This window comes from Chiloscyllium plagiosum, unplaced genomic scaffold, assembly GCF_037043375.1.
Source record: "Chiloscyllium plagiosum isolate Xiang-an unplaced genomic scaffold, Cpla_swu_hap1 HiC_scaffold_36, whole genome shotgun sequence".
NCBI classification, from domain to species: domain Eukaryota; kingdom Metazoa; phylum Chordata; class Chondrichthyes; order Orectolobiformes; family Hemiscylliidae; genus Chiloscyllium; species Chiloscyllium plagiosum.
This window is the reverse complement of record NW_028270174.1, coordinates 22,604,491-22,631,451: the sequence shown is the minus strand read 5'-3', so window position 1 is coordinate 22,631,451 and position 26,961 is coordinate 22,604,491. Positions and strand designations below refer to the sequence as shown.

Sequence of the window (26,961 nt, the reverse complement as noted above, 5' to 3'; positions counted from 1 at the left end):
AGGCTGATTCTGCTGGACTTGCATTTAATAAACTGCCTGACAGAGTATTGGGGGAAACACACACCTTTGCCTTTCACACATTACCATGCTTCTTATGCAAAAGAAGTGCATTTGCCATGCTGCAAACAAATGCACCACCTCTGAGCTTGACACAGCACCATGCTCTTTTCCTTCGGGGCTTCAGTATCCTAATCACAAGCTGCCTACTTTCCTGCTATGCTATAATTCGTAGACATTCAGAGACACAAGCTGCTGCCTGACTTTGTCTGCAAAAGTTCTATCTGTGAAACAGAAGCTAGTGTGTTGCCATTCTCCAGTTAAGTTGAGCAATGGGCCAGGGACACATCTTACCTTCGTTTCTCTCGAAGTGTCGCCTACAGTTGTGGAAGTTGCAGCAAAAATGAAAACTAGGATCATTAAGAAGATTTCAGTAGAGGCACCTCATGTTATGTACTCACCCAAACTGACAGCTAGAAAATAAACAAGTACTCTTTGCTTTCTGAACCATTGAGTGACCTATCTTCTGTTCTTTTTGACTTTGTTCCCACTAAGCTGCTGACCACTCATTGCCTTTTCCTGGTTCCAGTGCTAGGGGCCATTGGAAATAATCTCCTTTTCTCTCTGATATTGTCCCATTCTCATTCCAATCTGCTGTCATCTTGTTTCTGCTTAAAAACCTACCCTTGATTCCTTTGTTCTCATAAGCCACAATCTCATAGCCAACCTTCCTTCCTCCCAGACTCATTTAACTCCTTCCTTAAACTCCACATGTGTACCTCTCTCATCAAGTCACAAATTATATCATATTTTATGATTGTTAATGAAATTTGCAATGCCTTTACATCCTTTTCAATCAGTCTGCAATCTTTTACATATTCTTTCTCATTTCTCAGTGCCTCCTCTGTTGTTAAGTTCAGTGGAACTATTTTCTTAGTTCTTGTCTGTTCAGTCACACCCAACAAACTGCCTGTTGAGGTTTATCTCCCTGCTTCGATGCAGTTACTCCCAGATTCCCTGCATTTATATGTCTATGACACTCTCATTTCTCATCTATATGCTGCCACTTAGTGACATTATTCAAAATCTGTTTTCACTTGCATCGTGAAAACTCATGTAACTCTACTTCACCAACACCATCATCTTCAAACATGGTCTCCGACTTAAGGTGAGGTCTTGGTACTTCATTGAACTGAGCTTTTGATCCCATATTCTATCACTAAGATTGTCTATATTCAGCTCTGTAACATTGCTTATCCGCCAACCACCTCATCTCATCTGCTGCTGAGTCTTCATCCATGCTATTGTTACATTTAAACTCCACTGTTCGAATGCAATCCTTCATCTTCCATTTTCACTTTCACTTCGTCCACGAGAACTCAGCCAAAGCTCTGTTGTCCGTATCTTTAATATCACCAAATCCCATTCGTGCATCACTCCTGTGCCCTCAGCAGTACACTGGTTTCCATAATATCCTATATTTCAATTATTTGTCTTTGCCTCCAGTATCTCTCACAAACATTCTCTTAACATGTACCCTGTTGAAGCCTCTCAAGTCCTGTGCATGTCATTGTGGTTTCAGCTATTTAAGCTTTAAGCACAAAAGTTTTTAACTGTAAATCCACCTTCTTTAATACTTCTTGAAACATATCTTTTTGATCAAGCTTTTGATTGCCTGTACCCTATGGTTCACTGTCAGTTTTTGTTTTGATCTGTTACATTTCTGAGAAACTCTTTGGGATATTTCACTGCATTAAAGGTACTTTTGAAAATGCAACTTGTTTTTCATTCTCATTATCACAGTTAAGAGGAAATGCTGTATACCTGACGTGACATTAAATCAGGGTTCCATGAGGTGGAACAGGTGGAAGTGAAAAATCTATGGTTTTTGTTTTGGGGAAGTAAAAGATGTCCTCCATTTCTGATTATCTTCATACGCCAATGACAGGTTAGCATTGCAGTTTCCACAAGTAGTTAAAAAGGCAATAGCCTTTATGGCAAGGGTGTACAGAAGTGTGGAAGTATTGCTAAAGTATTTCTGGCTAGAGTTAGCAAAGCAATAATTGCTTTGGAGGTAGTTCAAAGAAAGTTCATTCATTTGATACCTGGTATGAAGGGGTGTCTTACGAGAAAATTTGGACCTATCGTCATCGGAGATTAGAAGCATGAGAGGTGATCTTATTCAAGTACATCATACAGCGATTTGAGAGGCCTCAACAGAATAGATGCTAAATTAATAATAGCACAAGAAAGTAGAACAAAGGGCACCATTTCAAAATAGGAGATCTTGCATTTACAATGGGCGTGTATAAGAGATTTTTCTCTTAAGATCAATAATCTTTAGAATTCTATACCCAAGAGAACAGCGGACATATTGAAACATACGTAAGGCTGCTTCAGATGAATTAAGTGTTATGGGATGCAAGCAGGAAAATGGAATTCAGATCACAAGCAGATCAGCCAGGATATTATTAAATGACGCAGAAAGGTTAAGAGGTCAATTGATGCACTCTTGCTGCTTCATTTTATGGTTTTTATGATCAACATTAGAAGCTAAACTAACATTACTGACAGACCAGCCAGTCATTGAGCTCTTTGCTGTTTGAGATGTCTTGCTGGTTCAATTTGCTTGTAATATTTGCTGACAATAAGGTAAATGCATATCAAGAGCAATTTGTTTTCTGTCTAATACTTGGCATTCTATGGATTGAAGGACACCATATTAATACAAACTCATTCATTTTATAATCTCACATAGACAGCATTATTTCTTCCAATTGTATGCCAACCAAATATTAGCTAGAGTATTCATTGTCAATATTATTTGTCCATTTGAACAGACAGTTATGCAATGGCTGTACAATTATGCCAATGCCACTAAAAACTGCATAACTTTTTGACATTGAGAAAATTAAGAACTTTAATTTTAAAATAATATATATTTTTGTTTTTGCTTGTGATGAGGATTGTATTTTTGCTGCACTTATAAACACTGCTCTCCTGTTTTTGTTAATGAAGTGGACTCTGTTCTTTAAATAGTATGGTAGTTGTGACTTTAAAAACATGGAGGTTATTCTGTTTCCTAAACCCTTTGTAGGTTATTGAACCATCATATAAGCTTAAAAAGCTATGACAAAGCTTTACACCTTCCTGTTTTAAACAGACTAATCAGCAAGTTATGAACACAGTGACTGAACAGAATTCGGAACTGGACCAGCATCACAAAGAGTTGAGGTATGTATACGGTTACTGTATTTCATCATAGCCAAAGAAAATATTACTGTGAATGTTCATCTATATTCAAAATGTACAAAAGTTATCGAACAAATAAATCTATTAAAAGGAAAAGACACAAACAGAATTCTGAGATAGAAAAAATCAGAACTATTAGATGCCACGTGCTTGCAATTTCAGAGATGATTTCTCACTGTAGTCATTATCTGATCTATCTTTTGCAGGTGCTGGTTGGTATGTTGTATATTCCAGTCATTTTTTGTTTTTATTTGAAATGGAAACAGGCATGATAAACTTTCATTTCTGTCACTTCTTCCAGGGATTTCTAAACACTTTTTTTTCTTAAAATTGTATAGGAATACATTGGTTTCCATGTAAAATTCATTCTCTTCCAAACTGGCCACATGACTCTGCAATATGAAATGTTTTTGATATAATAGCATGATGAAACTGGAATTTGTATTGATCACCGGTCTGTCTGTTGTGAGGAAGGTTAAAATTTTCCAGCAACTGTTCCCAACATTGAGTATTAGTAGAAATACCAGTTGACTATACTAACTGGTAAATTTTTAGTATTATATAATACTAAACTGCAGATCAGAATTTTTTCCTTACAGTGAGGGTTACACTTATGAGCTCAAAAGCAGTAATAATACAATGCTGCCCTCTGCAAGACCCAGAATCACTATTTACAAAGGGTAGAAAATTAACTGGTTGCCATCCGAGCTTTCATTCCTATTCAGCCCCTCAGAGCTGCCTACCAGCCAAGGAGCTGGCAACTCAATAGCCTCAGTATTACTACGGGAGTGGTGAACAATGCTGGAACTGCACCAGGAAAAGCAGACTTTTTGGAAGGACACCAACCTTCCAACCAGATACGATGTCTGAGACAATATAAAAAGTCATACATGGCTAGACTAGCAAGAGAGAGGAGTTGTGATGACAGACAAAGTATTTGACATTGAAAGGGCTGCATGGGCTAAAGCATGCCCAAAAGGAGGGAAAGTGCCAACAACACGTCACTCCCACTTGCCTCAGCAAGGGGATTTACTGGGCAGTAAATGCAGCGAACTATTCTGAGGAAATTCTCTTCCAATTTGATGGCCCTGCCAGCTTTGCCCTAATGAATTTTTATTTTAAACTTCTGTTTCTGAGGTTACCTCCATGATGGACCTGATAGGGCCAGCAGATTCGGAAGCGCACCTGCACTTCCCGGTGCTCTGATACCTTGCTTGTTCTGCTACCATGTAGTATGGGCTTGGGAGCCTGGTTTGATTCTGGGAAAATTTTGACACAATATTGTGTACTCAGTACAATGTTCAGAAATATGAGTAAGAAATGGGAAAGCTTTTACATTCTTCAAATGAATAAACTGAGTACCAGTTTTGTGTTTGGATCATCTGAGCTTAGGAGCTATTGAGATCTTCCTTTTCTGCTATTTATTGAGATCATTGCCTCAACTTCATTGACTTGCCTTTGTTCATTATTTTTTAGTTATTCTCACTAACAACATAGAAAATAGGAGAAGAAGTAGGCAATTCAGACCTTCAAGCTTGTTCTGCCATTCGATATGATCATCCAACTCAGTATCCTGTTCCTGTTTTGTTCCCATACTCTTTGATCTTTTAGCCCTAAGAGCAATATCTAACTACTTGAAATAAATGTACTTCTGACCCTGTGAACGCGTAATTGCCTCGACACCATCTACACACTTCTGGTTATGGTATGTAAGGAATATGTTAGAATGTCTGAGTTAGCCTTTTGAATCTTCATAGGGTATATTGGAAAATGTGACAAAACTCCATGATGGACAATCAGGTTGAAGAATTTATCAAGCAATCACCACATATTCGTGATATTAAGGAGGTACTGTTGCTACAAATTCCAATGTTCAGTGCTTTCATTAGACTATTGTGGAAGGGCATCTCAGACTTTCAAAATGAGCAAACTCTCCCGTATGGATAATTGCAGTTTTTCTCAAGACAGTTAGAACTAAATGCAACTTTTTTGAGATATGGAATCTAATAGATAAATGTTTCTGCTTAAGCCAACTGTTCATACAACACCTTGTGGATGTCTGATATATATTATTGGTTCAAAGTTTGTGTGAAGATTTGTAGCTCGGGTGCTCGTTGCTGTGGTTCTGTTCGCCGAGCTGGAAGTTTTTGTTGCAAACGTTTCGTCCCCTGGCTAGGCGATTTCATCAGTGCTTGGGAGCCTCCTGCGAAGCGCTTCTTTGATGTTTCCTCCGGTGTTTATAGTGGTCTGTCCCTGCCGCTTCCGGTTGTCAGTTTCAGCTGTCCGCTGTAGTGGTTGGTATATTGGGTCCAGGTCAATGTGTTTGTTGATGGAGTTTGTGGATGAATGCCATGCCTCTAGGAATTCCCTGGCTGTTCTCTGTCTGGCTTGCCCTATGATAGTAGTGTTGTCCCAGTCAAATTCATGTTACTTGTTGTCTGCGTGTGTGGCTACTAAGGATAGCTGGTCGTGTCGTTTCGTGGCTAGTTGATGTTCATGTATGCGGATTGTTAGCTGTCTTCCTGTTTGTCCTATATAGTGTTTTGTGCAGTCCTTGCATGGTATTTTGTACACTAAAAACACCGGAGGAAACATCAAAGAAGCTCTTCGCAGGAGGCTCCCAAGCACCGATGATGTCGCCTAGCCAGGGGACGAAATGTTTGCAACAAAAACTTCCAGCTCAGCGAACAGAACCACCGCAACGAGCACCCGAGCTACAAATCTTCGCACAAACTTTGAACACTTACGGGCTAGTGTACAAAATACCATGCAAGGACTGCACAAAACACTATATAGGACAAACAGGAAGACAGCTAACAATCCGCATACATGAACATCAACTAGCCACGAAACGATACGACCAGCTATCCTTAGTAGCCACACAAGCAGACAACAAGCAACATGAATTTGACTGGGACAACACTACTATCATAGGGCAAGCCAGACAGAGAACAGCCAGTGAATTCCTAGAGGCATGGCATTCATCCACAAACTCCATCAACAAACACATCGACCTGGACCCAATATACCAACCACTACAGCGGACAGCTGAAACTGACAACCGGAAGCGGCAGGGACAGACCACTATAAACACCGAAGGAAACATCAAAGGGGCGCTTCGCAGGTGGCTCCCAAGCACTGATGATGTTGCCTAGCCAGGGGACGAAACGTTTGCAACAAAAACTTCCAGCTCGGCGAACAGAACCACAGCAATATATTATTGGTATATGAAATCAAAGTCTCTGAGATTAATGTTTAATACTGGCCATCATATTTTACATAATGAAGTGCATGTTGGCTACAACAGTGTACATTTGACACAATTGTTTACAGTCAGTTGAAACCAGGTCCTCTGGTCTGAATACTACCAATATCTCTGAACCCTCAATTGCCTGATTCTTCACTGGCCTTGCTGCAAGCAGGGAAATATTCAGCTTCTGCTGTTTTGCTTGTTCTTCAGTCGATAACCAACTTGATTTATGAAGATGGCAGATAATGCTTCTATGTTCTGGATTCCTTGTAATAACTTCTGATGATATGATGCAGGTGTACTCTCAGCACAGAAACATCATTTGGCCTAAATGGTGATATGTCTTTTGCTGCAATGAGCTTCCTTCCACTTCTCATTACTTAACTCTGACTACCTAACCTTCAATTCCTTCCTCTGCATTTATTTATCGAGCTTCTCTTAAATGCGTCCATGCTGTTCACCTCTGCTTGAATAATAGCATATAGGGAGAGGCTGAATAGGCTGGGGCTGTTTTCCCTGGAGGCTGAGGGGTGACCTTATAGAGGTTTACAAAATTATGAGGGGCATGGTTAGGAAAAATAGACAAAGTCTTTTCCCTGGGGTAGGGGAGTCCAGAACTAGAGGGCATAGATTTAGGGTGAGAGGGGAAAGATATAAAAGGGACCTAAGGGGCAACTTCTTCACATACAGGGTGGTGTGTGTGTATGGAATGAGCTGCCAGAGAAAGTGGTGGAGGTTACGATTGCAGCATTTAAAAGGCATCTGGTTGGGTATACGTATAGGAAGGATTTAGAGGGGTATGGGCCAAATACTGGCAAATGGGATTAGATTAGGTTCGGATATCTGGTCAGCATGAATGAGTTGGACCAAAGGTTCTGTTTCCATGCTGTACATCTCTATGACTCGACAACAAATATATTGATTATGGTGATCACCATTAATTCTGATCCATTCTTACTTAGCAAGAAAATGAGAAACAATCAGACAACAAATGTACCAATTGTGTCATAAACCAACCATTGTCACCCACTTGTGATTTCTAGGCCAACTTATAACCTAATTGAATGGTGGAACAGACTTTGATGGTCTCCATCTATTCCCATGTTCTTAAACAGACAGAAATGTGAAGCACAGAAGTATTACAATTTATCAGATCTGTGATGTTTTGAAATATATTCTGTCCATATCTGAAATTGATGTTGATTGCATTCCAAATCCCATATAGTTTCTAGAAAAATTGTTTGATACTTTGGTGAACCGAGAAATGAACCACAACATAGAAAACATGTTTCATTGTTGATAAACACCTGTTATTTACATGATTACTGTCATCAACGACCTAATCAGTGAACCAAGCTGATCTGAGTTCAGATATTATCACCTACTTCCTTAGTTAAAAATAATCGACAAAAATTCAAGATCTAGAATTATGCTGAAAGAGGTTTTGAGTTGTTCTGCTCTGTTGATCGCTGTATCTTAAAAAGGTACGAAACATTAAAATGTACATTTTATCAAGAATTTACTTGAATTTATTAAATATTTCTGTCCCATTCTCAAAGGACTTTACAATCAACTTTTGAAATATGAGTAGTTCTCCTATAATGCCATAGTTGGATTCCAGTGAAACCTCGCTAAATAGAAAGTCACTTAATAGACGAAATGGGGCCTATGGGAAAAGTGGGGTCAGGGCCAGACCAGCAAAACAAAATCACTCACAATCGCTCAAAAATCACCCAAAAGTCTAACGCAAAGTATAACACAGCCTGAATGAAGGTTGAAATCATATTTATTAATGAAACAAAAGTAAATTTAACACAGTACATTTAAAAAATGTAAGAAAGCTACTCTCTGTACAGTACCTCTCACAGAAAGCTGCTCTGTCGGCAGCTGACCTTGGCGCATGCACAATACGGCATGAAGACCGCCACTGACATCGTGCATGCACAGAACAGTATGGAGACTATGGTACATACATTGGTGCATGCACAGAACGGCAAGAAGACTGGCCCTGACATTGCGCAAGCGCAGGATGGCACAGAGATATAGGCACATTCACAGAATGAAGCACATAAACTGATCCCCGTTGGAATTGGGCTATGGCGAATGGAGATAAGTGTTCTTGCAAATACCGTACCCTAATTCTTCAGCGATGTTATAGCCGAATTGCGCTGCCAAAATGTATATTACCATTCTCTCTTACATAGCAAATGTGGCACCTAAAACACAATCAAGTCCCACAACAGCAACAGAGTAGAAAGACCAGGCAATGGGTTTTGGTCGAGGACAAACATTAGCTGACAAAGACCATTAACATCCAGTTGAACGGGCTGACAGGATTTGGATAACATCTCAGCTAAGAGACAACACAATCAATAATGCAACAATCACTCAATATTTAAACTGAAGAGTCATCCTAGATTATATACTCAAATCCTAAAGAGGGGTTTGAACCCACGGCCTTTTTGACTCAAACAATGGTGTGGGTCAATTGAACCAAGCTGATGCTTAATCAATATAATATACCTATTGCACAGTGCAATTGTGGAACCTCTTTAAATATTTTTTTTATACAGGAAAACAAAGCTGGATTTGCGAACAGCAACTTTGAAAGTGGAAGAAATGAACAAAATGATGCAAAGGATGCAAGAAGACATGCAGAGAAATGTATGTAAATGTTCTCTCCTTGAGGTACAAAATTGAGAATAGAAACTTTATGTATCTGCATGTTATCTTGAATAAGGATGCTCAGAAGAGAAGTTCCACATTGCAATTTTTGATTTCTTGTTTTAAACAAAGGCTGTTTGTTTGGATGCAATGCTCAGCTGTAAAGTCTTCAAAATGGCAACTTTAATCCGGATAATTCTATTGTGCAGTTTATTGTATAGCGCCTTATCTATATAAGTGTAGTTTGACTTCCTTCTCTCTATTAGATATGAATTAAAAATGGATGTTTCTGATTTGCAGGCTATAAAATATTTGTACTTTACCATGCAGCCTGCTGCAGAAGATTAACCATTGCAATGATGTTATCAAAGAGTAACAATATTACCCTCCTTTTGGAACGGTTCACGGGACCCAAAGATTCTGGACTATCCTATGAGACCTGTCATTTCAGTCTACACTTACCCCTCTGAACTCAACCTTCTTGAATTTTTCTCCCCCATTGGGCTATTGCATAGTCTCTTTCCACCTTGACTCTTCTGATGCCCATGTCATTTCACCAATTTCCAGTTTCCTGGCACAAATCACATCCTGTCAACTATGGATATCTAATCTCTCTAGATCTCTAGCTCCTACCAGGATGATCTGAGGGCTTTCTGCTTCTTCTTTGAAAAGAAGCACAACCAGTCCCCATCCATAGCATCTTCCACTGTCTGGTTAAACTCATTCTCTTACTGAACGGTTTTTCACTTTTCACCCTTTCTCCAAATAAAAGCTTTTATGAGTACCCATAACTTTGTGGCACCATCTCTTGTTCCAGTCTTAATCAGGCCACCTCCCATGACTATTTTTCCAGTACATTGATAACTATATTGGTGATGTTTCCTGGGTCTGCCATAAAAACTGGAAAAGTTAATCAACTTTACTTCCAATTTCCACCCTTCCCTCATCTTTGTGGTCAGTCTCTAACACATCCTTTCCTTAATTTCTCTGTCTCCATTTCTGTGGATAAGCTGTTGACTAATATTCAAACAAACTCACCAACTCCCACAGATGCTTCAATACGCTTCCTCACACATGTCCTTTTGTAAAGTTTCTACTTATTTCCCTTAGTTTAAGCATTTCTGTAATCTTTCGTGATGATGCAACTTTCCACAACAAAGCTTTTGATGTGTTTTTCTTTTGCCTGAACTGAGGATTTCTCCCTAATTATGGTTGATTGGGCCTTCAAGTGTGTCCAACCCATTTCCCACATGTCTGCTCTATAGGGATCATTCAGTTTGAATTGTACCACCTCCAGTGTGATGCCACAACCAAACAGTTCTTCTCATTTTCTCCCCTGTCAACTTTCCAAAGGGACCATTCCTCCAAGCTACATTTGTCCAGTCCTCGACCAATCCTCTACCTAACAACTCATCCCCTTCCCACAGTGAATTCCCATACAATTGTAGAACAAGTTTTGAGAAGATTTATAGCTCTGGTTGAGGTTCTGGATGTAGGTTTGCTCGCTGAGCTGGAAGGTTCATTTTTAGACGTTTTGTCACCATACTAGGTAACATCTTCAGTGAGCCTCCGGACGAAGCACTGCTGATAATTCCTGCTTTCTGTTTACATGTTTGGGTTTCTTTGGGTTGGTGATGTCTTTCCTATGGTGACATCATGTCATCATGAAATGACATCACCACAGGAAACGACATCACCAACCCAAAGAAACCCAAACATATAAATAGAAAGCAGGAATCATCAGCAGTGCTTCGTCCAGAGGCTCACTGAAGATGTCACCTAGTATGGTGACAAAACGTTTAAAAATGAACCTTCCAGCTTAGCGAGAAAACCTACATCCAATTGCAGGACATGTCTCACCTTCCCTTTTACCTCTTCTTGCCTCAGTGTCCAAGGCTCCAAACAGTCCTTCCAAGTCAAACAGTACAGATATCATTTTGCATATTGAATGAATCTGTTCAAATCTAGATCATCACTACAGTGGTTGAAATATAGAGTATCAAGTTTCAACTTGCATCATCTAATTTCAGTGCCCGAGCCTTTGTGGACAAAAATGGTTTCAAAAAGAAAGGATCATGGCTGTAAGATGGCCACAGTAGTCACCAGGCCATGTTCGGTAGACCTTGCAAAACAATGTGAAATAAACAAAGGCAGTCTGATATAAAATTAACATATTTTTTTTCAAAAGGCACTGATACTGAGTGAAAAAAGAGTTTTCTTTTAGATTTTAAAGGCATCAAGAGGCATATGGAGAAAGTGGGAATATGGCATTGAGATACAGGATTAGCCATGATCGTATTGGGAATCCATCCAGCTGAGGTTTGAGGAAGATATCAGTTTTAGAAGGAAAAGCGTAAAGCTAAGTTCCACATTTGCATGTCTTATAAAAACAAATATGGGTTTCACTGACTGTATTCCACATCATTTCCAGTTAATGTCTCTTTTACAAAATCATTTGAGTTATATAGTACAGGAGACCATTCGGCCCTACAAAGCCGTGTTGGCTCTTTCAAAGTACAATCCAACAAATCTCATCCCCAATTCTTTTTCTAAATTTTTCTCCTTCAAGTATTTACTTTCCTACAATTTAATCTGTTTTCATCACTGTGTAGCAGAATACCTCAAACAATCAGGCTTTTTTCATGTCGCCTCTGGTTCCTTTGCAGTGCACAGATGGACACATGCAACTGTTGTTCACAATTTAAACAAAAATTCTGCTGCTTCATTTGTTGGTGGAGTGCTCACTAATATTAGAGGAGAATCACCATTGTTCTGCCATTGCAAGTTTGATTTTTGAAGTTGAATTTTAACTTTGTGCCCCAAACAATGATGCTGTTGAAACTTTTTAATGACACCCAAAACCACATTTTAGTTATCCTCCTGTGAGCTAGTGTTGCATGGCTATACGTTTAGATAGAAGATTTCAAGTATTAGTGATAATGGGAGGAAACTGCTGTTTGCTTTGTTTCCTCTTTAATTATAGTGATTGTAATTGGCAATAACACATTAATATTGAGCCTTACTTTCTAGTTAAAAATACTTGTGCTCATTTTCGAGTGGTGTGGTTTTCTGTTTATCTTTAGATGGAGCAAGCTGCAGCTGCCCTGGCAAGGGAGGAAGCCTCAGATAAACGATTGCAACAGTTACAATCTGCTATAACCCAGTTCGAAGCCAGGTATTACACAGATGGCAATTACAGGTTCTTTGACATTCGGTTTCCCTAAGCTTCAAGCACATTTTTCATTTCGAGGCTTTACTGAAAGGTATTCAGAATCCAATGCATTTTGTTTTTATAGTCAGGATTAGGGTTCATTCCCAACAAACAGCAATTTTCCCAAATGCAAATAAATTTATATAAATGATTTGGATGCGAGCATAAGAGGTATAGTTAGTAAGTTTGCAGATGACACCAAAATTGGAGATGTAGTTGACAGCGAAGAGGGTTACCTCAAATTACAACGGGATCTTGATCAGATGGGCCAATGGGCTGAGAAGTGGCAGATGGAGTTTAATTCTGATAAATGCGAGGTGTTGCATTTTGGGAAAGCAAATCTTAGCAGGACTTATACACTTAATGGTAAGGTCCTAGGGAGTGTTGCTGATCAAAGAGACCTTGGAGTGCAGGTTCATAGCTCCTTGAAAGTAGAGTCGCAGGTAGATAGGATCGTGAAAAAGGCATTTGGTATGCTTTCCTTTGTTGGTCAGAGTATTGAGTACAGGAGTTGGGAGGTCATGTTGCGACTGTACAGGACATTGGTTAGTCCACTGTTGGAATATTGCGTGCAATTCTGGTCTCCTTCCTATCGGAAAGATGTTGTGAAATTTGAAAGGGTTCAGAAAAGATTTACAACGATATTGCCAGGGTTGGAGGATTTGAGCTATAGGGAGAGGCTGAACAGGCTAGGGCTGTTTTCCCTGGATTGTCGGAAGCTGAGGGGTGACCATACAGAGGTTTACAAAATTATGAGGGGCATGGATAGGATAAATAAACAAAGTCTTTTCCCTGTGGTGGGGGAGTTCAGAACTAGAGGGCATAGGTTTAGGGTGAGAGGAGAAAGATATAAGGGGCAACTTTTTCACGCAGAGGGTGGTACGTGTATGGAATGAGCTGCCAGAGGAAGTGGTGGAGGCAAGTACAATTGCAACATTTTAAAAGGCATTTGAATGGGTGTATGGATAGGATGGGTTTGGAGGGATATGGGCCGGGTGCCGGTAGGTGGGACTAGATTGGGTTGGGATATCTGGTCGGCATGGACAGGTTGGACCGAAGGGTCTGTTTCTGTGCTGTACATCTCTATGACTCTAAATGTAGATGGGAAGGCACCCTCCTATATTGCCACTCAATACAGTGACCTGAAGATGGCACATAAATGAGTATAGGGTTGCTATCTTACTGCCTTGCCTCCCCTGGAAGTATTCAGTATATTGAGAATCCCAGGTAGCCCACTGTGTTACTGTCCCAAAATATTTACACCAATTTTCAGCTTTTCTACTCTTACCATTTCGAAGCCTACTAATTAAATCAAACATGGACACAAGAATGTGTTTTACGCTTCCACTTAGCCAAGTTAGCTACTGTATACCAAACTGGCATGTTACACAGGACATTAACCTTGGTGATGTTGTACAAGATAATGGTTCTGAAGAATTAATATTCAAATTCCATTGCTTTCACCCTTTCTGATGGTCTATGTGGTCTCTTGGTAAAGACAGGTAGTTACTATAGCTTTGGAGGGAGCAGATGTAGTTATACCAGCTCTATCATGTGCTAGTCATTATCCATGACCGCATGTCGAGTAATTTTTGCTCTCTTGCAACAAACCTTCCTGTTATCTAAGTATAGTTCCTCTTTTGAATATAGGCTGCAGTGAAGAATCTTTTACCACAAATGACAAACCCAAGATAAAACAAAACAAAACAAAGGATAATGGATGTCAGTGAACTACAATGAACAACTCCCCTCCACTACCCTCATTGGTAGAGCTAGCAAATAGCAAAGAGCATGAGGTACTAGAAATGATCATCTGGGAAAGGCAGTGTTTGCTAATAGTAACAAATACAGGCAATGACACGTGCACATTCATTTGGGAAAGCACAAATCTAGGACTGATGTCAAAAAGTAGACTTTACATGTGATTTCACATACAAATACACTTGAACCCAGGAGTGTAAAGGGAAGAGCATCCAGAAGCCACAAAGTGTGATGTGCAGCAGTAAGAAGGAGGGAGGCCTTGTTCCCTCTGTTGCTCTTCTGTCCACCCTCTGGGTCTGACCCCACCCCTTTGGGTCTCTCCTAGATTCTGATCCAACTCCACCGGGGGTAACTTACCACCAAACAGAAGTAGTAGTAAAATTAAAAGTTTTATCATCGAATTCAGTACAGTATCATAGGCATACTGTTTAAAACTCTGACAAATAAAGGGAACGCTATAACCATTACTATGGTAGAGTCTAGCAAGTTCTACAGTGATTTACAACAGAATTGGTGAATACAAGAATGAAAGCTTAAAGAATAGCAGATTTAAAGTGTTATTGGAATGATACAGAATGAAAATCATTGACGGCAACAGATTATTCAGCACATTTGAGAAAAGCACAAGTTCTGATATTATGGAGAGGACAACTCTTTAGATATCAAATTCCCCAAAAACTAAAACTGAAGTGCAGAAGTAGGATGTAGTTAGAGAGCTGCAAAAAAAAATTACATAAAGCCTTAAAATATTTCATAATAATCTCTTTGAGTAAAGATAACTGAGGTGTTTTGAAGGAAATTGATAATCCCATCAATCTAGGATTCATAAGACGTGTTTATGTCAATGACATTTCTTTGATTTTAAGCTTGATATCCAAGCTGGGGTCATTCCCCTATTAGACCAGTTGCTATGGCGTAAAAATGAAAGTGCTATAACCTATAGCAATGCATGGGCACTGGTGGAATGATTGTCAAGGGCTTGGAATACTACAAGTTACACCATAACACAGGAGGTATTAGATATTTGATTATATGCTCATTGTTCACAATCAACACTCTTCATTTTTGAGCCAGCGTGTACATTTGAATCTTTTCTTTCTTAAGAAGTGAGAAGGAGTCTCACTAGTTCCAAGAGCCCAGAAACAAACAGTTGTCAAACTAATGGTTTAAAAATAAACCGTTGTCAAGGGACAAGCAATAGAATTTTTTCAGGCTTCCTAAACACATTGCAGAAACCAAAGAGAAGACCGAATCTTTCTAAGGTCACTCCGTGGCATAATGGAAATGTTTCACATGGCTGAGAAGAAACAGTGGTCAGCAATACCAAAGAGGCACAACTAAATTTGACAAGACAAAACAAGTGACCAATGCTCTGCTACCATTCATTTGACATTGAGTGACCAACACTCTGCTACCATTCAACAGTATTGTTTTGAAGGATCGCCAAATCAGGAGCCCACTGAGTTGGCTGAGAACACGTACTTTGAGAACCAACAACACGTCACAGTCATAGACTATCTAATAGTGTATGGCCGTGTAATGCAAGGCTTGTTATCCAAGCTCCCCCTCAGGAAGTGCATTGGGAAGAATGCATTAAGGACACTTGGGCATTGCCATTTGTACAGCAGGGCTGAGTTAGTGATGTGGTTGTCAGAGATCTTAAGAGATTGAGAATCTCAGCTCATTATAAATAATGAACATATACGTGGATAGGAAAGTTTAAGAAGAATATAGGCAAACGGGACTAGTTCAGTTTAGGAAACCTGGTTGGCCTGGACAAGAGATGGGCCTGTTTCCCTGCTGGATGACTCCATGACATGATTAGCAGGTCTGAAAATCACTTCCGTCATTATAGACAGATCAGAAGATAAAACTCAACAAAGTTTGCAAGAACAAGCCAGTACTGAGAACAGGAAGAAGACACGCAACCAAGCTGAGCTCATTCAAGAATGTTTAATTTTGCCTCCAGACAGCAGAACATTTTGATAAAGTTACTTCAGCAGGGAATTGTCAATACCAATGACAAACATTGTTTTGAGTGAGCAACAATTTTTCAGTAACACAATTGAGAATGGGAAAATTTACTTTAACAGTCAAACACCAAAGAGGACTGAAAATGCCCAGTCTGATCAGCAAATTGGGGCATATGACCTGCAGACAGCACCATGGGAGCCACATCAATATCAACAGCTTCATGCCTGATTCAAAAAGGAGAAGTTGCCTAGTTTAGTAATCCAGAACAGAAAGTTATGTTCCAATCAGAAACGTATTATCTAGCTCAGAATCCCAGTATAGAATAACATACTTGTTTGAACAGAGCAACTCTTTTCTATGGATTGACATTTTGTAAATTAAAAGCGCCCATGTGTTATTATGAGGCAACTACCCAAGTTACCAATGAGGAGCCTTTCTGTGAAGGAAATTCATGAGATTAAAGGCTATCCAAATACAGCAGTAGACCACTGATAAGGTCTATAAGGTATGATGTCTTCTGCAAATTATCTTTGAGAGATAAAAGATTCTCCACTGAAGAAATGAACAATAGAGCAAGACCAGAGTCTACAGTTCTCAAACAAGACACCCCTTTTAGACTATGGGGAGGAATGGGTACTGATAAATTTTATATAATTATAAACATAATTGTATAATGGCTTAAATATGGTGTGACAAATAGCTGGGGGGCTGGAGGGAGATGTAAAAGGTAATGATTCTAAAGGGTTAACTTTCATGTTGCATTCACTGCACCCATTTCTGCTGATGTCTCAAACACTATCTCAGTGGAGGCAAGAAGTTTTACTTTAGCTTTCAGAAGGACTGCATTACTCTGACCTTATGAACCTGTTTCAGTTAATTATGCCTGACCTTCAAAGTTTGGGAGAAGATTTGTACTCGGGTGCTCATTGTTGTGGTTCTGTTCGCTGAGCTGGGAATTTGTGTTGCAGACATTTCGTCCCCTGTCTAGGTGACATCCTCAGTGCTTGGGAGCCTCCTGTGAAGCGCTTCTGTGATGTTTCCTCCAGCATTTATAGTGATTTGTATCTGCCGCTTCCGGTTGTCAGTTCCAGCTGTCCGCTGCAGTGGCCGGTATATTGGGTCCAGGTCGATGTGCTTATTGATTGATTGAATCTGTGGATGAGTGCCATGCCTCTAGGAATTCCCTGGCTGTTCTCTGTTTGGCTTGTCCTATAATAGTAACGTTGTCCCAATCAAACTCATGTTGCTTGTCATCTGAGTGTGTCGCTACTAAGGATAGCTGGTCGTGTCGTTTCGTGGCTAGTTGGTGTTCATGGATGCGGATCATTAGCTGTCTTCCTGTTTGTCCTATGTAGTGTTTTGCGCAGTCCTTGCATGGGGTTTTGTACACTACATTGGTTTTGCTCATGTTGGATATCGGGTCCTTCGTCCTGGTGAGTTGTTGTCTGAGAGTGGCTGTTGGTTTATGTCCTGTTATGAGTCATAGTGGTCGCAGTGGTCTGGCTGTCAGTTCGGAAATGCTCTTGATGTATGGTAGTGTGGCTAGTCCTTTGGGATGCAGCATGTCTTTGTTCCGTTGTCTTTCCCTTAGGCATCTTTCCCTTAGTGGGCAGCACGGTGGCCCAGTGTTTAGCACTGCTGCCTCACAGCGCCAGAGACCCGGGTTCAGTTCCCGCCTCAGGCGACCGACTGTGTGGAGTTTGCACGTTCTCCCCGTGTCTGCGTGGGTTTCCTCTGGGTGCTCTGGTTTCCTCCCACAGTCCAAAGATGTGCAGGTCAGGTGAATTGGCCATGCTAAATTGCCCATAGTGTTAGGTAAGGGTAAATGTAGGGGTATGGGTGGGTTGCGCTTCGGCGGGTCGGTGTGGACTTGTTGGGCCGAAGGGCCTGTTTCCACACTGTAAGTAATCTAATCTAATCTAATCTAATCTAATCTGTTGATGAAATTACTCGGGTATCCGTTTTTGGCGAATACATTGTATAGGTGTTCTTCTTCCTCTTTTTGCAGTTCTGGTGTACTGTAGTGTGTTGTGGCCCTTTTGAATAGTGTCTTGATGCAACTTCTTTTGTGTGTGTTGGGGTGGTTGCTTTCGTAGTTTAGGACTTGGTCTGTGTGTGTGGCTTTCCTGTATACCTTTGTGGTGTATTCTCCGTTTGGTGTTCTCTGTACCATCACGTCTAGGAATGGGAGTTGGTTGTCCTTTTCTTCCTCTCTAATGAATCGGATTCCTGTGAGTGTGGCGTTGATGATCCAGTGTGTGTTCTCTATTTCTGTGTTTTTAATGATTACAAAGGTGTCATCAACGTATCTGACCCAGAGTTTGGGTTGAATTTGCGTTAAGACTGTTTGTTCTAATCTTTGCATTACCTCTTCTGCTATGAGTCCAGAGATGGGTGAGCCCATGGGTGTGCCTTTGATTTGTTCATATATTTGTTTGTTGAATGTGAAGTGTGTTGTGAGGCACAGGTCTAGTAGTTTGAGTATGCCGTCTATGTTGATAGGTTCAACGTCCTGTTGTCTGTTCTGTATGTCCAACAGGATGGCTATTGTTTCTCTGGCTAGGGTTTTGTCGACAGAGGTGAACAGTGCCGTTACATCGAATGAGACCATGGTTTCTTCCTTGTCTATGTGTATATTTCTGATGATGTCCAAGAATTCCTGTGTTGATTGTATAGAGTGTCTGGATCCGCTGATCAGGTGTTTCAGTTTCTGCTGTAGTTCTTTAGCCAGTTTGTGTGATGGTGTCCCTGGTAGTGACACTATGGGTCTGAGTGGGATGTCTGGTTTGTGCACTTTAGGTAGTCCATAGAATCTGGGGGTGTTGTTGCTTTCATGTTTCATTCTCTGTAGGTCAAACCTGGTTTTTGTAGGTTCCTCAGTGTGTTGTTTATCCTACTGGTGAGCTGTGGGGTGGGGTCAAACTCCCTCTTTTGGTAGGTGTTGGTATCTGCAAGTAGTTGTGCTTTTTGGATGTAGTATGCTTTGTCCAGGATGACCGTCATTCTGCCTTTGTCTGCTGGTAGTATGATTATGTTCTTATCGTTTCTGAGTGATTTTAGTGCTTACCTCTCCTTGGCGTTGAGGTTATGTGTTTGTCTTTTCCTTGTTATCGGGGATACGATACTTTGTCTCACTGTTTATTATGTATCTTCTGTCAGTCCATTGTTCCTGAGTGTGCATTCTAGTGCTGCTAGGAAGTCTGCTGTCTTGGCGTCCCTGTGGTTGTAGTTGAGTCCCTTGGCCAGTATTGTTCTTTCCAATGTAGTGTACAAAATCCCATGCAAGGACTGCACAAAACACTATATAGGACAAACAGCTAATGATCTGCATCCATGAACACCAACTAGCCACGAAACGACATGACCAGCTATCCTTAGTAGCCACACACTCAGATGACAAGCAATATGAGTTCGACTGGGACAACACTACTATTATAGGACAAGCCAAACAGAGAACAGCCAGGGAATTCCTAGAGGCATGGCATTCATCCACAGATTCAATCAATAAGCACATTGACCTGGACCCAATATACCGGTCACTGCAGCGGACAGCTGAAACTGACAACCGGAAGCGACAGATACAAATCACTATAAATGCCGGAGGAAACATCACAGAAGCACTTCACAGGAGGCTCCCAAGCACTGAGGATGTCACCCAGACAGGGGACGAAAAGTCTGCAACACAAATTCCCAGCTCGGCGAACAGAACTATGTCTGACCTGTCGTATAATAAACCATCATATACTGTAAGAGTAGTCAGTGGCCCTTTTGTAAATATGCTATTATACTGTATCCTCTATCGCTAATCACTGGGTAACCCAAGACAAAGCGCCAATGAAATACCTCAAACAACTCTTACCAAGTGAGAGAAAGTGAGGGCTGCAGATGCTGGAGATCAGAGCTGAAAATGTGTTGCTGGAAAAGCGCAGCAGGTCAGGCAGCATCCAAGGAACAGGAGAATCGACGTTAAGGGCATAAGTCCTTCTTCAGGAATGGGGTGTGTTGGAGGCGGGAGAAGGGGTCGTCAGAGGGTGGGCGAGAATCTTGGTTGAAGAAGTAGGCGCGGAGGCGAAGGTGGCGGAAGAATTGTTCGATGTCACGCTGCATGTTGAACTCGTTGATCCGAGAGCGTAGGGGAATGAAGGTGAGGCCTCTGCTGAGGACTGATCTTTCATCCTCAGAGAGGGGTAGTTCTGGAGGGATAGTAAAAACACGGCAGGGCTGGGAGCTAGGACCTGGTGTGGGGCTGTAGCTGGGAGTGGGGGCGAGGTTTGGCGTGGGGGGGGAGTTGGGCGTGGTGACGGAGATTGGCGTGGGGGCGGGGTTGGACGTGACGGAGATCGACGTGGGGGCGGGGTTAGACGTGGTGACGGAGATCAGCGTGGGGGTGGAGCTAAGCGTGGTGACGGAGATCGGCATGGGGGCGGAGACACATGCAGCATTGTAGTCGTGCAGGGTAGTGATGTCACTGGGGGCGGAAGTGGCTGCGGCGGCGGCAACCCAGGGGGCGGAAGTGGCTGTGGCGACGACCGAGACAGTGCTATTCCCGATAGCCGCAAATCTGTCGGCGATGGTCTTCCTGGCGATCGTGGAGGCGGTTGTTTGGGCGGCGATCGCGGAGGCTGCGAGGTCGGTGGGGGCGGAAGTGACGTCTTGGTCCGCGGCGGCGGTTGTTGCCGCGGGCGATGTAGCAGACGCGTGGTTAATGGCGTCGGAACGATTTCGGAGGCCGATGGAAGATTCTGGAACAGTTGAGGAACCCAGAGTGTGGGGGTAAGTACATGAAAGTTTTTGGTACTTACTGTCTTTAATTTCCGATATGGCTAGGAAGAACTGTTTATTTAGTGTATGGATTTTTCTGAGGATGAAGAACAGTAGAGGTCCTTTACAGGTCTGTGAGAGTGTTGTCCTGAGCTGGGGTAGGTCTAATTGCAGGGAATGTAGGTAGCGGCGCATGGCTGCAAGCGTGGAGTGAAGGATCCGGAGGGAGGTCTTTTGCTGGAGGCTTCGGATTTGTTGTAGGTACTGGTTGTCCTGGTTGGGTCCAAATTTTGTTGGTCTGAACGTAGTCCGGAGTCCGTGCGGGATCAGTCGGTTCCGTAGGCAGGTGCTGAGGAAGGAGATGTGGCTGTGGTAGCGAGTCTGTTTGAGAACGTGGCTGAAGAGCTTCTGTGCAGAGGAGATGACCTGGGGTGTGCAGTGAGAGAGGGACTCACTGAAATCCTTGTAGAGGGAGGAAGAGAGCTTCTTCAAGAAGGCATTCTTGTAAGAGGATTCGCAGTAGGTTAAAATCTTTGAGAGAAAGTGAGGGCTGCAGATGCTGGAGATCAGAGCTGAAAATGTGTTGCTGGAAAAGCACAGCAGGTCAGGCAGCATCCAAGGAACAGGAGAATCGACGTTTCGGGCATAAGCCCTTCTTCAGGAATCTCCTGATCCTTGGATGCTGCCTGACCTGCTGCGCTTTTCCAGCAACACATTTTCAACTCTTACCAAGTACCTCACACTGATAGCGTTGGCACATCCCACAGTGTACCAGGAATGGTGATCTGGGAGAATACTTAAGGTGATAATTAAGATGGCCAGAAACTAAAATTAAATATTTATTTTCTATTGTTTAATCTGCTGTTTGACAATCTGAATTCTTAGGTTTACGTTATTGAATAGTTGGATTATTTCCCATTAAACTTCAAATCAAATTCTCTAACTTGATGTAAATTAATAATGTCACTCAAGCGAAGGCATCAGTGTTCAATAAAAATGTGGGATCAAATGACAATTTCTCATTGAATTCATTTGGAAGGGACTTAGAGTTTTTGAAAACCATAGTGGTATTTCTGTACCAATCAGCAAATTGAATACAAAGTATACATAATGAAAATAATCAGAGTTCACGTAATATGACAATCTATATCTTGGGAAGTTAGTTTTAAAATTATGTTTTTTGTGGCATCAAAGACTAACAAAAGCCTTAAGATTAGCATTGAGTTGTTTACAGGAATGTCCCAACATTTTGTCTTCTGAGTTCTTTTGGTGCATACTATTTCAGGTATCACGCAAAGTTTACATTTGGATTGGGATTCATCTCAGACTATTGATACTGAGGGGTCTGATATAGCATCAATACAACCAATGCGGCTGCAACTGTGCCAAGCACTCTGCTTTCCAAACCTAAACACTCAAATTTCAAGTACAATAAAGCAGCATGAAGTACTCGGTTTAATAAAATTGGTTTCATGGACTCAAATTGTTCAGTAACCTCTGATATAGAGACAAATACAGACATAAATTGAAAAAGAGTATGCTGTGGATGGGAATCTGAAATAAGAACTGAAAATGCTGCAAATACTCAGGTCAAGCATTATCTGCAGAGCTCCTGCTGTGTTGTGTCACCATAGTCTTACCAGACCATAAGGGCTGCTCTCTCATTAGAGATAAGCAACTGGTGATGATTTAACCTGAGGGCCACCAGACCTCAGGTGAGGGAAAAGATTGAGAAGGAGAGTCCTTCATGGTAACTTCAAACCAGTGATGGGAATTGAACCCATGCTGTTGACATCACACTGGTCTATAAACCAACAATCCAGCCAACTGAGCTAAACAAATTACCGTGGAGCACCTACCTACAATGTTATTAAAAAACCCACAGATCCATTGTAATTCATGAGAAGTATTTTTTCTGTAGAAAATTGATGTCAAGAGCATTTCTTCTCCCAACAATTGAAATCTGGAACTCCATCATTCAGCTATTGAAGATGGGTCAATTGAAAATTTCATCACTGAGATTGATAGAATTTTATTAGATAATGATATTAGCTAAAATTCTAAAACAATAAAAGTTATAATTTAAAACCGACAGTAATTCCCTTCATTAATTAAATTTGGTTAACTGCACTCTGATTTGGCTAGGATGGATTTGCTTCCAGCAGGACTTTTCCTGTTGATGGTCTTGCTCTTGACAATCTCATCCAGGTAAAGATTTTGGCCTGATTTTATAATTTGGCTGCATGGCAACTGCCCTGAGCCAATCCATTTGGCTACTTGATAATATTTTCCAAGAATTGTCAATTTATTTCTGCAACAAGTTTAGACAACCTTTAAAGCATAGGAGTGGTGCATTCTTCTATGAATGTTAACTGTTGTCTTTGCAGACTCCGTGTAGCTGCACAAGATTCAGAACAGTTGCGAAAAGAGAGAATTTCTCTTGAAATGCAAATTGGTGAACTTCAGGAAAAATGTGCAAAGATGGAGGAAGAGAAATATGAGGCAATAGCCAAGGTTCGTGACAGCATGCAACTCCTTGAAGAAGCAAACTTACAGAAAGATCAGGTAAGATCACACAGAAATTTCATTTTGAGCTGCAAAGTGAATGCTTACAGAGAGGCTGTTTTAAATCTTTGTCAATAGGCTAAAAGCACTTTGCATCTCGCAAGTGTACCCATAATCTTTTGTATAGTTTTGTTCCTGGTTTTACATCATTTTTGAGTTAGGTGGGAACATAGTTGAGTGAAGTATGGTTGAAACTGTTGGGCATGCACTGAAAAGTATCAGCTTAGTTGGTAGCACTCTTTCCTGAGTCACAAGGTTCTGGGTTCAAGTCCCTTTTCAAGAGATCAGTGCAGAAATTGTGGCACGGTGGCTCAGTGGTTAGCACTGCTGTCTCACAGCACCAGGGACCCAAGTTCGATTCCAGCCTCGGGTGACAATCTGTGTGGAGTTTGCACATTCTCCCCGTGTCTGCATGGGTTTCCTCCCATAGTCCAAAGGTGTGCTGGTCAAGTGAATTGGCTGTGCTAAATTGCCCTTGCTAAATTGCCCATAGTGTTAGGTGCATTAGTCAGAGGGAGATGGGTCTGGGTGGGTTGCTCTTCGGAGGGTCGGTGTGGAGGTTGGGCCGGTAGACCTGTTTCCACACTAGGGAATCGAATATAATCCAAAATCTCAACTGACACTCCAGTACTGTAGTGAGGGAATCCTGCATATGCTGGAGGACTTGCTTTACTACTGAAATTGAACCAAGACTCTGTCCACCATTTCAGAGGAATGTAAAAAATTCCACAGTATTAGTTCATGACTTATCCCCTAAGTATCTTGGCAAATACCGCCCTTAATCAACACCACAAAAAATGTCCTGAAGAAGGGTTGTGCCCGAAACATTGACTCTTGCTCCTTAGATGCTGCCTGACCTGCTGTGTCTTTTCCAGCACCACGCCTTATCACCACAAAAACTGCATTGTTTGGTCATAATCACACTCCTGTTTATGCTATGTGCTATGCCCAAATGGACTGTCACTGTTTCTCACATCGCAACAGTATTTCATTGGCTATAAAGGGCTTTGAACCATCCTATATTCATGAAAGATACTGCATAAATGGGAGTCTTTCTATTTTGTTTGTATAGTGCCTCTAATGTAGAAAGCTTTTATAATATGTCTGACAAAGGTATAAAGCAAATAAATAAATGCTGAACTAAAAGAAAAGATTTCAGAAGATTAACCAAGTGCTTGGTCAGAGATGATGAGTTTTAAAAATATGTGTTCAAAAATGATGTTCCTTTCAAATATGTATGGACTAAGGGAGCTATGGATAGGATTATTCAGCATGGAAACAGACTCTTCATTCCAACTCATCCATGCCAACCAAGTTTCTCAAACTAAACAAGTCCCACTTGCCTGCATTTAGCCCATATCGCTTTAAATCTTTCTTATTCATATAGCTGTCCAAATGCCTTTTAAATATTATAACTGTATCTGCTTTTACCACTTCTTCTGGCAGTCCATTCCACATATGAGCTACTATCTGTGAAAAAGCTGTCCCTCAGGTCCCTTTTAATTTTTTTCCCCCTCACCTTAAAAATATGCCCCTATTTTTGAGCTCCCCCATCCTAATGGCTAATCTTCTTGAATTTTTTGAGGATGTAACTCTGAAGTTGGACGAGGGAGATCCAGTAGATGTAGTGTACCTGGACTTTCAGAAAGCTTTTGATAAAGTCCCACACAGGAAGTTAGTGAGTAAAATTAGGGCGCATGGTATTGGGGGCAAAGTACTAGATTGGATTGAAAATTGGTTGACTAATAGGAAACAAAGGGTAGTGATAAACGGCTCCATTTCGGAATGGCAGGCAGTGACCAGTGGGGTACCGCAGGGAACCGTGCTGGGACCGCAGCCTTTTACAATATATGTTAATGATATAGAAGATGGTATCAGCAATAACATTAGCAAATTTGCTGATGATACAAAGCTGGGTGGCAGGGTGAAATGTGATGAGGATGTTAGGAGATTACAGGGTGACCTGGACAAGTTAAGTGAGTGGGCAGATGCATGGCAGGTGCAGTTTAATGTGGATAAATGTATCGTTATCCACTTTGGTGGCAAGAACAGGAAGGCAGACTACTACCTCAATGGAATCAATTTATGAAAAGGGCCAGTACAGAGAGATCTGGGTGTTCTTGTACACCAGTCAATGAAGGCCAGCATGCAGGTACAGCAGGTAGTGAAGAAGGCCAATAGCATGCTGGCCTTTATAACAAGAGGAATTGAGTATAGAAGCAAAGAGGTGCTTCTGCAGCTGTACAGGGCCCTTGTGAGACCACACCTAGAGTACTGTGTGCAGTTCTGGTCTCCAAATTTGAGAAAAGACATTCTGGCTATTGAGGGAGTGCAGCGTAGATTCACGAGGTCAATTCCTGGAATGGCAGGATTACCTTACGCTGAAAGACTGAAGCGACTGGGCTTGTATACCCTTGAGTTTCGAAGACTGAGAGGGGATCTGATTGAGACGTATAGAATTATGAAAGGATTGGACACTCTGGCAGTAGGAAACATATTTCCACTGATGGGCGAGTGCCGAACCAGAGGACACAGCTTAAAAATACGGGGTAGACCATATAGGACAGAGCTCAGGAGAAACTTCTTCACCCAGAGAGTGGTGGCTGTGTGGAATGCTCTGCCCCAGAGGGCAGTGGAGGCCCACTCTCTGGATTCATTTAAGAAAGAGTTGGATAGAGCTCTCAAAGATAGTGGAATCAAGGGTTATGGAGATAAGGCAGGAACAGGATACTGATTAGGAATGATCAGCCATGATTATATTGAATGGCGGTGCAGGCTCGAGGGGCTGAATGGCCTACTCCTGCACCTATTGTCTATTGTCTATTATCCATTAGGGAAAAGACCTTTGCCATTCACCTTATCTATGCCCCTCACGATTTTATAATCTTTTATAAGGTCTCCTGTCAACCTCCCACACTCCAGTGAAAAAGCCCTTGTCCAATAATTGGAGAGGGTTCCTACAGTTGAGTGATCAGAAATGCACACAGTACTCCAAAAGTGACTTCTCCAACATCCTGTACAACCTCAACATGATGTCTCAACTCTGATACGTAATAGTCTAATCAATAAAGGCAAACCTTTTAAGCTGCTTCTTAACCATCCTGTATACCTGTGACACAATTTTCAAGGAACTATGTACCTGAACTTCTAGGTCTCTCTGTTCAACAGGGCCCTTTCATTAACTGTATAAATTAAACTCCATCTGCCACTCCTCAGCCCATAATCATCATCAATTTTGATTATGGAATTTAGGTATTCACAATACCAAATCAGTAAGTGAAGAATCAACAAAAAAAGGTGGTAAAGTTTTTACATAATGCTGTAAAAGGGCATGATTTTGAAGGGAAATAGGAGGAAGCCAAGGATAGATCATTGAAAGACTCTAGAACCAACAGTATAAGAATGAAGGAAAGCCATTGGGTGAACTTTTCTGGATAAAATTGTACAGATTAAAAATCACACTTCAAATGTATCCTTTAAACCACCTCGTGGACTCTCTTTTTAGAGCTAATGTCATAATGTGCTG

The 26,961-nt window shown here is 41.3% G+C and overlaps 1 protein-coding gene across 4 annotated transcripts in view; it reads left to right on the top strand.

Annotated features, from left to right (window-relative positions):
* sclt1 (sodium channel and clathrin linker 1) overlaps positions 1-26,961 on the top strand; it is a 113,716-nt gene that overhangs the window by 28,365 nt on the left and 58,390 nt on the right. For all 4 annotated transcript variants that reach the window (XM_043674192.2, XM_087980047.1, XM_087980046.1 and 1 more), the window contains 4 exons: positions 3,161-3,231; positions 9,073-9,163; positions 12,247-12,338; positions 23,258-23,435. In XM_043674192.2, coding sequence (XP_043530127.2) covers positions 3,161-3,231; positions 9,073-9,163; positions 12,247-12,338; positions 23,258-23,435 — 432 coding nt within the window. The remainder of the gene's footprint in view (positions 1-3,160; positions 3,232-9,072; positions 9,164-12,246; positions 12,339-23,257; positions 23,436-26,961) is intronic.